The sequence below is a fragment of the Entelurus aequoreus genome, linkage group LG23 (assembly GCF_033978785.1).
Source record: "Entelurus aequoreus isolate RoL-2023_Sb linkage group LG23, RoL_Eaeq_v1.1, whole genome shotgun sequence".
NCBI classification, from domain to species: Eukaryota; Metazoa; Chordata; class Actinopteri; order Syngnathiformes; family Syngnathidae; genus Entelurus; species Entelurus aequoreus.
In genome coordinates, this window is record NC_084753.1 from 32459686 (window position 1) to 32471819 (window position 12134).

General features: G+C 33.7%; 1 protein-coding gene across 1 annotated transcript in view; it reads right to left on the reverse strand.

Moving 5' to 3' along the window:
* Positions 1 to 1587: 1587 nt before the first annotated feature.
* The window catches only part of LOC133640349 (consortin-like), a 35224-nt gene continuing 24677 nt past the window's right edge, over positions 1588 to 12134 (reverse strand). The window contains exons 9-11 of the mRNA XM_062033719.1: positions 11768 to 11943; positions 8461 to 8605; positions 1588 to 5789 (exon numbers count right to left, since the gene is read on the reverse strand). Of these exons, the coding sequence (XP_061889703.1) occupies positions 5581 to 5789; positions 8461 to 8605; positions 11768 to 11943 (530 nt within the window). The 3' untranslated portion in view covers positions 1588 to 5580. The remainder of the gene's footprint in view (positions 5790 to 8460; positions 8606 to 11767; positions 11944 to 12134) is intronic.

Genomic DNA, 12134 nt, shown 5'->3' on the forward strand with positions numbered 1-12134 from the left:
TGGTGTCTTTAATACAAAAAATACTACATTTGTTGAAGTATTTTAATGAAAAACAATATAAAATTGTTTGCTGGCGTTTTCTATACCAAAACAAATGTGTTTTATGAAGGGTTCTGTAATGCAAAAATATTAAATTTAAGGTTTCTGTAATACAAAGAGACATTAAACATTGATTAAGGTTTCTTAAATATAAAAATATTAAAATGCTGAAGTTTCTTTAAAACAAAAAATATTAAATTTTTGATGGTTTCTTGAATACGAAACAAAATTAAATGGTTTGAAGATTCGTTTAATACAAAATACATTACATTTTTATATTTTTTAAATGAAAAATGTTAAATTGCTAGACAAAGGTTTCTTTTGTGCAAACAAATAAATGGTTTGAGGAAGGTTTCTTTAATACAATAAATATTTACTTTTAGTTTTTTAAGGCAAAAAAAATATTGAATTGTTTGCTGAAGTTTTCTAAACTACACCAAATATTGTTTGATGAAGGTTTTTGATGCAAAAATACCACTTTTTTTGAAGGTTTCTTCAATACAAAGCAGGTTTCAATAATACAATAAATATACAATTGCTTGATGATGGTTTCTTTAAATTGTTTGAAGATTTCTTTAATACAAAATATATGATATATCTTATTTTTTTCATGCAAAACAATATAAATTGCTTGATGAATGTTTCTTTAATGCAAAAACATTTACAAATGTTTGAAAGTTTCTTTAATACAAAAAACATTAAAGTTTCCTTAATACAAAAAATATAAACATGTTGATGAAGGTTTCTTTAGAATAAAAACATGAAATTGTTTGATGAAGGGTTGTTACAAAATGTATAATAAAAATTGATGAATGCTTGAAGGTTCCTTTAATTAAAAAAAATAGAAAATTGTTTGGATGTTTCTTTAACACAAATAACATTGAACATTGTTTGAAGGTTCATATATATATATATATATATATATATATATATATATATATATATATATATATATATATATATATATATATATATATATATATATATATATATATATATATATATTTATATATATATTTAAATCAAACTATTCTAAATAAATAACAATACAGCCCAATGGTAAATATTGCCTGATTGTAGGCGATTATTAGGTTTATGTTAATTTCATCGTTTACCAATCTTGTCACAGTAAATTCTGCTTTATGAAAATAATCTAACCGAATTATTGCTGAGTATTAAAATTTAAAAGTGAATTATTGCTAAGTGGGACTACTTAAAAGGTGAATGAGCTTTAAAAAATAGCATAAATCTAGAGTGACATGAAATGTATTTGCTACGTACACTGACATCTTGTGGCCAACATGGGTATGCCATGTTTTAGGACATTTATCGCAATTAAAAATTCGACCCCTACACTTTAAACACGTTTAGTCAAATCTAAGTGGTTTAGCAGTTTGTTTTCTTTAAAAAAAAAATCTATATTTTTAAATACTGTGAACTAAAAAGGAATATAAATACAAAAATACAAGCTTGATGTACTCCTGTTTAAGAAGTAATATTACATGTATACATGTCCACTGTAATTGTTGGAATCAATGCAGCAAATAGTTGTTTGCAAAATGTTCCTTTAATGAATCCTTTGTGGAAATGTACACAATGATGGTGCAACACTCTACATAAAAAACACTCAACATCAAACATTAAAAAAAAATCACATTTATAATAAACAATTTCATTTCAGTGCTATTAAATCAGGTGTTAAGAAAAAATACTCTAAAACAGATACTCAAACTGTGGTACGTGTAATGTGCAGTTCATTTTATTTGGTTTATTATTTAGTACAGTGTTTTGTTTTCTTATATTCAAACACAGTGTGACTGTTCAAACTGCGTGTAATGTTACAGTGGCCAAAAATATGAAATGTACTTGTTCAATTAAAACCTTTGCCTTGTTTTTAATGAACACTTGGGACCTACTACGCTACACATTTTGAATGTTGCTGATTACGGTGGTGTTTTCTGAGGTGCTACTTGGTAAATATGGCGTAATATTTGCAGTTATGTTCTGCCCACAGTAGACCTTTAAACATGTTTATTGATGTTCTATGAATAATAACACGTGGCAGTGGTACACATACAGTATAATATTGGTCAATGAGTACAATATTTGCCTGATAAAAGATGATACGGAGTTATAAAAGTCGTTTCAAAAGTTGTAGTGAAGTAAAACCTGCATGAATCAATAAAAAACATTTTACAGAACAAACTCAGTCGTGTTTAATGACTTCTATAATCACGCCTGCAGCAGATATTCAAGAACAACATATACTAATGACAGTTCACATGAATAAGAAGACATGAAATAAGTGCTTTTTGAAATGTAACTACGCTGAGTGGAAGTGGAACGTTTGAATGTCCAGGGTGAGTGGAGTGTGTGGATGTTGGAACGCTTCCAATCGGATGAGAAATGTGGGATGTGGAGAGGTTTGTATTAGGGATGTCCGATAATGGCTTTTTGCCGATATCCGATATGCCGATATTGTCCAACTCTTTAATTACCGATACCGATATCAACCGATACCGATATCAACCGATATATACAGTCGTGCAATTAACACATTATTATGCCTAATTTGGACAACCAGCTATGGTGAAGATAAGGTACTTTTAAAAAAAAAATGAATCAAATAAAATAAGATAAATAAATTAAAAACATTTTCTTGAATAAAAAAGAAAGTAAAACAATATAAAAACAGTTACATAGAAACTAGTAATTAATGAAAATTTGTAAAATTAACTGTTAAAGGTTAGTATTATTAGTGGACCAGCAGCACGCACAATCATGTGTGCTTACGGACTGTATCCCTTGCAGACTGTATTGATACATATTGATATATAATGTAGGAACCAGAATATTAATAACAGAAAGAAACAACCTTTTTGTGTGAATGAGTGTGAATGAGTGTAAATGGGGGAGGGAGGTTTTTTGGGTTGGTGCACTAATTGTAAGTGTATCTTGTGTTTTTATGTGGATTTAATTAAAAAAAATAAAAATAAAAAATAAAAATAAAAACTGATACTGATAATAAAAAAACCGATACCAATAATTTCCGATATTACATTTTAACGCATTTATCGGCCGATAATATCGGCAGACCGATATTATCGGACATCTCTAGTTTGTATGATACCCATTTATTGTCAATAGGGAGAATTTTACGGAAAATTCCTGGAAAACCGGGAATTTTGGGAAAGGGAAAACATGTTTTGCGTTTGATATATGTGAAGAGCAGTGTGTGGATGGTTGAAAGGTCGGATTAGGGTTTTAAAAATTGAGAAATGTTCCCATTCATTTGACTGGGAGTTCCCTGGACATTAGGGAATTTGGGGAAAATCAGGAATTTTTGAAAATATTGCTACTAGCACAATTGTCCGAGATGATATAAATGGGTTAGTGTTGGAATTTTTGGAATCGGTTGAAAAATGTTGATGGAGTGACAGTTTGAATTCAGAATGGCTATTTTGCAAGTCCTGGAATTTCGGGAAAACAGGGAATTTGTACAAAAATAAAAATAGTAGTTTTGCTGTCCCAACTAAGAGGAATGTTTTGAAGATGGAATGGTCAAAAACGGTTGAAAATGTGGACTGTAAAAACTTTCCAGGAAGAGGTTGAAAATAGGGCTTTGGAAAACAGGGAATTCTGGAAATTCCTGGAATTTTTTAACTTGGAAAATGGGAGTTTGAATGTCCAAAGTGATATGAGTGTGTGTGGATGGTGGAACGGTTGCAATCGGGTGAGAAATGTGGGAATTGTGCATGTTTGAAAAATGGCCCATTCATTCCAGGAATTATGGGTAATCTGGGATATTTTTTTGAACATTTTTGGGGGGGAGCTCACAATTCCCGGTCGAGCCGAACGTTTTGATACTCGAACGGTTCCGATCAGATGAAAACTGTGGACTGTGGCGCGCACCAAAGCTTTGCGGCGTAATAATAATAATGAATATATGATTTTTTGGTGTAGACATTCACACAATAATAATAATAAATAGATTATTCTTTGTTTGTGTAGAAGCTTACCTGTATATGTGTGAATGCTTGAACATTCACACAATAATAATAATAATATTAATAATAATATATAGATGATTTTTTTGGTGTAGAATCTTATATGTGTGAATGCTTGGACATTCACACAATAATAGTAATAATAAATAGATTATTTTTTTGGTGTAGAATCTTATATGTGTGTATGCTTGGACATTCACACAATAATAGTAATAATAAATAGATTATTTTTTTGGTGTAGAATCTTATATGCGTGAATGCTTGGACATCCACACAATAATAGTAATAATAAATAGATTATTTTTTTGGTTTAGAATCTTATATGTGTGAATGCTTGGACATTCACACAATAGTAATAATAATAGTAATATTAATAATAATAATAAATAGATTATTTTTTTGGTGTAGAATCTTATATGTGTGAATGCTTGGACATTCACACAATAATAATAATAATAATAATAAATAGATTATTTTTTTGGTGTAGAATCTTATGTGTGAATGCTTGGACATTCACACAATAATAATAATAATAATAACAATAAATAGATTATTTTTGGTGTAGAATCTTGTATGTGTGAATGTTTGGACATTCACACAATAATAATAATAATAATAATAAATATAATAGATAATTTTTTAGTGTAGAATTATACATTGTGTGAATGTTTTGACATTCACACAATAATAATAATAATATTATTAAATAGATGATTTTTTTGGTGTATAATCTTACATGTGTGACAGTTTGGACATTCATAAAATAATAATAATAATAATAAAAAGAATATATTATTTTTTGTGTAGAATCATACACTGTGTGAATGTTTGGACATTCATACAATAATAATAATAATAATAAATAGATGATTTTTGGTGTAGAATCTCATATGTGTGAATAATTGGACATTCAAACAATAATAATAATAATAATAATAAAGATGTTTTTTTGCGTAGAATCGTATATTGTGTGAATGTTTGGACATTCACACAACAATAATAATGATAATAATAATAATAATAATAATAATAATAATAATAATAATAATAATAAATAGATGAGTTTTGGTATAATAATAATATTTTTTGTTTTTTTACTGTAAAATCTTATATGTGTGAATGTTTGGACATTCACACATATAATAATAACAATAATAATAATAAGAAGAAGAAGAAGAAGAAGAAGAAGAAGAAGAAGGAGAAGAAGAAGAAATGGTAAATGGTAAATGGGTCGTACTTGTATAGCGCTTTTCTACCTTTTTTTTAAGGAACTCAAAGCGCTTTGACACTATTTTCCACATTCACCCATTCACACACACACATTCACACACTGATAATAATAATAATAATAATAGATAATTTTTTTAGTGTAGAATCGTATATTGTGTGAATGTTTGGACATTCACACAATCAGTGAAAGCAGTAAGCACCTTGCGAGAAATAAGGAAAAGTTTCCCACTTATGTCTGAAAGTGTGACGGCCAATAAAAGTAGTCCATGATGTCCAAGTACTCCAAGAAGTACTTGAAGAAGATTTATGTGGCGTGAGGCCGCCAGTGTGGCAGTTGTTCAAAGAAGACGCGTACATGGCCTACCAGGAAGTCCACGTTGAGCGCCAGGTCCGAGCAGATGTTGGCGTGCTCGTCCACCAGGGAGCAGTAGAGGGCGGTGCCGCCCACGGAGATCACCATGGTAACCAGACAGAGCAGCAGCAGCGTCAGGCAGGAGTCTCCGCCCATCTCGTCTACAAGAAGTATTCTTTGAGTACTGGACTGAAAGTCGACTTTTTATCAGAATAAATAATAATAAAGATGTAGCTAACTAGCCCAGTTTGTAGCAGCCCTAAGCGGCCTGCTTGTGAAGGTAAACCTTCAGCTATTGCAAGGAATTTAGGGATTTCACCATCTAAGGTCCGTAACATCATCAAAAGGTTCAGAGAATCTGGAAGAATCACTGCACATAAGGGGCAGGGCCGAAAACCAACATTAAATGCCCGTGACCTTCGATCCCTCAGGCTGCATCAAAAAGCGACATCGGTGTGGAAAGGATATCACCACATGGGCTCATGAACACTTCAGAAAATCACTGTCAGTAACTACAGTTGGTCGCTCCATCTGTAAGTGCAAGTTAAAGGCCCACTGAAATGAATTTTTTTTATTTAAACGGGGATAGCAGATCCATTCTATGTGTCATACTTGATCATTTCGCGATATTGCCATATTTTTGCTGAAAGGATTTAGTAGAGAAAATCGACGATAAAGTTCGCAACTTTTGCTCGCTGATAAAAAAAACCTTGCCCCTACCGGAAGTAGCGTGACGTCACAAGCGGTAGTGCTGCTCACAATTCCCCGTTGTTTACAATGGAGCGAGAGATATTAGGAGCGAGAAAGTGACGATTACCCCATTAATTTGAGCGAGGATGAAAGATTTGTGGATGAGGAACGTTAGAGTGACGGACTACAATGCAGTTCAAGAGATATCTTTTTTCGCTCTGACCGTAACTTAGGTACAAGCTGGCTCATTGGAATCCACACTCTCTCCTTTTTCTATTGTGGATCACGGATTTGTATTTTAAACCACCTCGGATACTATATCCTCTTGAAAATGAGAGTCGAGAACGCGAAATGGACATTAACAGTGACTTTTATCCCCACGACAATATATCGACAAAGTTCTTTAGCATGAGCTAACGTGATAGCATCTGTCTCAAATGCAGATATAAACAAAATAAATAAATCCCTGACTGGAAGGATAGACAGAAGATCAACAATACTACTATCAGGAGACACCGAACCAAACACTGGACATGTAAATACACGGTTAATGCTGTGCCGCCTGTCGAAGCCTGGCAATGCTGTTGCTAACGATGCTAACCTAGCAACGGGACCTCGTCAGAGCTATGATAAAAACATTAGCGCTCCACCTACGCCAGCCAGCCCTCATCTGCTCAACACCCGTGCTCACCTGCGTTCCAGCGATCGACGATGCGGTCGGCGGCCCGGAGACGTAGGAAGTCAAGGTGAGGTCACCGGCGCTAGTGTCTGCTATACAACAAAGTCCTCCTTGTTGTGTTGCTACAGCCAGCCGCTAATACACCGATCCCACCTACAACTTTCTTCTTTGCAGTCTCCATTGTTCATTAAACAAATTGCAAATGATTCACCAACACAGATGTCCAGAATACTGTTGAATTTTGTCGAAGAAAACAGAGTGTCCAATAGGGTCCAAACACTTCCGTGGACCTCGCGACGTCACGCGCATACGTCATCCTCCAAAGCCGTTTTGAACCGGAAGTTCCCCGGGAAATTTAAAATTGCACTTTATAAGTTAACCCGGCCGTATTGGCATGTGTTCCAATGTTAAGATTTCATCATTGATATATAAACTATCAGACTGCGTGGTCGGTAGTAGTGGGTTTCAGTAGGCCTTTAAAACTCTACTATGCAAAGCGAAAGCCATTTATCAACAACACCCAGAAACGCTTCGCTGGGCCTGAGCTCATCTAAGATGGACTGATACAAAGTGGAAAAGTGTTCTGTGGTCTGACGAGTCCACATTTCAAATTATTCTTGGAAACTGTGGACGTCGCGTCCTCCGGACCAAAGAGGAAAAGAACCATCCGGATTGTTATAGGTGCAAAGTTGAAAAGCCAGCATGTGTGATGGTATGGGGGTGCATTAGTGTCCAAGACATGGGTAACTTACACATCTGTGAAGGCACCATTAATGCTGAAAGGTACAAACAGATTTTGGAGCAACATATGTTGCCATCCAAGCAACGTTACTATGGACGCCCCTGCTTATTTCAGCAAGACGATGCCAAGCCACATTCTGCTTGTGTTACAACAGCGTGGCTTTGTAGTAAAAGAGTGTGGGTACTAGACTGGCCTGCCTGTAGTCCAGACCTGTCTCCCATTGGAAATATGTGGCGCATTATGAAGCCTAAAATACCACAATGGAGACCCCCGGACTGTTGAACAACTTAAGCTGTACATCAAGCAAGAATGGGAAAGAATTCCACTTGAAAAGCTTCAAAAATGTGTCTCCTCAGTTCCCAAACATTTACTGAGTGTTGTTAAAAGGAAAGGCCATGTAACACAGTGGTAAAAATGCCCCTGTGACAACTTGTTTGCAATGTTTTGCTGCCATTAAATTCTATGTTGATTATTATTTGCAATAAAAAATAATTAAGTTTCTCAGTTGGAACATTAAATATCTTGTCTTTGCAGTCTATTCAATTGAATATAAGTTGAAAAATATTTGCAAATCATTGTATTCTGTTTTTATTGACCATTTACACAACGTGCCAACTTCACTGGTTTTGTAACACATATGTACTGTATAAGTAATGAATATGTACAGTGAAAGTAATACATATATACAGTATAAATAATAAATATGTACAGTAGTTCAAACCTTGTTCACTTGCGTCCTCAGGCTCGGAGAAGCGAACTTTGCGTTTGGGGTTGATGTTGGTGTCCATGTCTCCAGGGGGGGGCAGTCCATCCAGGGACGCTCTCCTCCTCTTCAGGATAGAAACCAGACCATCGGGGGACAGACTCTAAATGATGATAATAATAATAATAATAACTTCACGTGTCAATAACAGTCATGTCGTGTCACATCACAACAAACTAAAAACACAATAATAATAATAATAATATTGATGATTTTCAAAAATTCAAACATCAACCAAACAGCAAAATACTATTTGTGATACAGCTCACACATCAGTGATTTATTTATTATTTGTATTCTTTAATGACTTGTATACATCAGTGCTTCTCACCAGTGTTTTATTTATTATTATTTATTATTGGTATTCTTTAATGACTTGTATACATCAGTGCTTCTCACCAGTGTTTTATTTATTATTATTTATTATTGGTATTCTTTAATGACTTGTATACATCAGTGCTTCTCATCAGTGTTTTATTTATTATTATTTATTATTGGTATTCTTTAATGACTTGTATACATCAGTGCTTCTCATCAGTGTTTTATTTATTATTATTTATTATTGGTATTGTTTAATGACTTGTATACCTCAGTGCTTCTCACCAGTGTTTTAATCATCATTATTTATTATTGGTATTCTTTAATGACTTGTATACATCAGTGCTTCTCACCAGTGTTTTATTTATTATTATTTATTATTGGTATTCTTTAATGACTTGTATACATCAGTGCTTCTCACCAGTGTTTTATTTATCATTATTTATTATTGGTATTCTTTAATGACTTGTATACATCAGTGCTTCTCACCAGTGTTTTATTTATTATTGGTATTCTTTAATGACTTGTATACATCAGTGCTTCTCATCAGTGTTTTATTTATTATTATTTATTATTGGTATTCTTTAATGACTAGTATACATCAGTGCTTTTCACCAGTGTTTTATTTATTATTATTTATTATTGGTATTCTTTAATGACTTGTATACATCAGTGCTTCTCATCAGTGTTTTATTTATTATTATTTATTATTGGTATTCTTTAATGACTAGTATACATCAGTGCTTTTCACCAGTGTTTTATTTATTATTATTTATTATTGGTATTCTTTAATGACTTGTATACATCAGTGCTTCTCACCAGTGTTTTATTTATCATTATTTATTATTGGTATTCTTTAATGACTTGTATACATCAGTGCTTCTCACCAGTGTTTTATTTATTATTGGTCATCTTTAATGACTTGTATACATCAGTGCTTCTCACCAATGTTTTATTTATTATTGGTATTCTTTAATGACTTGTATACATCAGTGCTTCTCACCAGTGTTTTATTTATCATTATTTATTATTGGTATTCTTTAATGACTTGTATACATCAGTGCTTCTCATCAGTGTTTTATTTATTATTATTTATTATTGGTATTCTTTAATGACTTGTATACATCAGTGCTTCTCACCAGTGTTTTATTTATCATTATTTATTATTGGTATTCTTTAATGACTTGTATACATCAGTGCTTCTCACCAGTGTTTTATTTATCATTATTTATTATTGGTATTCTTTAATGACTTGTATACATCAGTGCTTCTCACCAGTGTTTTATTTATTATTGGTATTCTTTAATGACTTATATACATCAGTGCTTCTCCCCAGTGTTTTATTTATTATTGGTATTCTTTAATGACTTGTATACATCAGTGCTTCTTACCAGTGTTTTATTTATTATTGGTATTCTTTAATGACTCGTATACATCAGTGCTTGCGGTGACCCACATGGTAGAGTTTTTAAATTTCAAATTCTGTATCTAATAATTAATAAAAGCACATTAAAGTGCAGTTTGAATTTGAGGTACTGTATAATAATGTGTACCAACACATAAAACAGGTTTTATGATTTTGTCAGGAACAAACAAAAATAACAAAAAACATTTTTATACATATGTATTTTTTGTACATAGTATTTTTGTATAAAGTATTGTGCTTGTTACTCCAACAGCAGGGACAAGTATTTTTTAAGTACATGTTATATCAGAGGAGTGAAATCTTTGCAGACACATTAATAAAAAGTCTGATTAAAAATATTTAGGAATAAAAATACTACAGATGTCCGATAATGGCTTTTTTGCCGATATCCGATATTGTCCAACTCTTAATTACAGATTCCAATATCCACCGATACCGATATATACAGCTGGGAATTAACACATTATTATGCCTAATTTTGTTGTGATGCCCCGCTGGATGCATTAAACAATGTAACAAGGTTTTCCAAAATAAATCCACTCAAGTTATGGAAAGAAATGCCAACATGGCACTGCCATATTTATTATTGAAGTCACAAAGTGCATTACTTTTTTTTAACATGCCTCAAAACAGCAGCTTGGAATTTGGGACATGCTCTCCCTGAGAGAGCATGAGGAGGTTGAGGTGGGTAGAGGGGGTGTAGGGGGTAGCGGGGGGGTGTATATTGTAGCGCCCCGGAAGAGTTAGTGCTGCAAGGGATTCTGGGTATTTGTTCTGTTGAGTTTATGTTGTGTTACGGTGCAGATGTTCTCCCGAAATGTGTTTATCATTCTTGTTTGGTGTGGGTTCACAGTGTGGCGCATATTTGTAACAGTGTTAAGGTTGTTTATACGGTCACCCTCAGTGTGACCTGTATGGCTGTGACCAAGTATGCCTTGCATTCACTTGTGTGTGTGAAAAGCCGTAGATATTATGTGACTGGGCCGGCACGCAAAGGCAGTGCCTTTAAGGTTTATTGGCGCTATGTACTTCTCCCTACGTGTACACAGCGGCGTTTTAAAAAATCATACATTTTACATTTTGAGACCGATACCGATAATATTGAAACCGATACCGATCATTTCCGATATTACATTTTAAAGCATTTATCGGCCGATAATATCGGCAGTCCGATATTATCGGACATCTCTAAGAAATACCTTTTCTGATTCGAAATAATTTTGGTACCGGTATCAAAATATTGGTATCGGAACAACACTAGTCCCTTGCAGGATTATACCGAGCATCATTGCTTCCCTAATGTTCACTATTGCGCGAACTTCTAACAGACCTACGTTTGATCGAGGAAATATGCTAACAGCTGATCACCGTGATTCAACTCAAATTAAATATAATCCTATAATCTACTCCACGTTCTAGGCTACCACATGATGAGAAAAGGCAATAATACAAATGGAAGATATAAAAATAATAATAATAAGAAGAAGACAGGAAGCGAACATGAAAGAAAGTATTTGTTACCGTGTCTCCACTGCAGAGCTTGGCCAGGTCCTTGTCTGACGCCTGAGGAACTCCTGTTGGCCATTCCACCTTCACCTCCTCCTCTTCATCCTCCTCCTCCTCGGCCTTGTCTTCCTGCTTTACGTCTCCTCCCTTTGGACCAGCAGACTTGGACTCCATCCTTCCCTCCTCGTCTCCTTCACACAGCAAAGTGGATATTTCTATCTTTGATTTGATTTGGTAAACAATGTGAGACCACGCCCCTTTTTTCAAGATGTCTTTTTCTCAAAATCAATTTTTGAAGAGAAACATCTGTTGTTCTTTTTAAACACAATGTCAACACAACTGTCATGGGCGGCGTGGCAAAGTTGGTAGAGTGGCCGTGCCA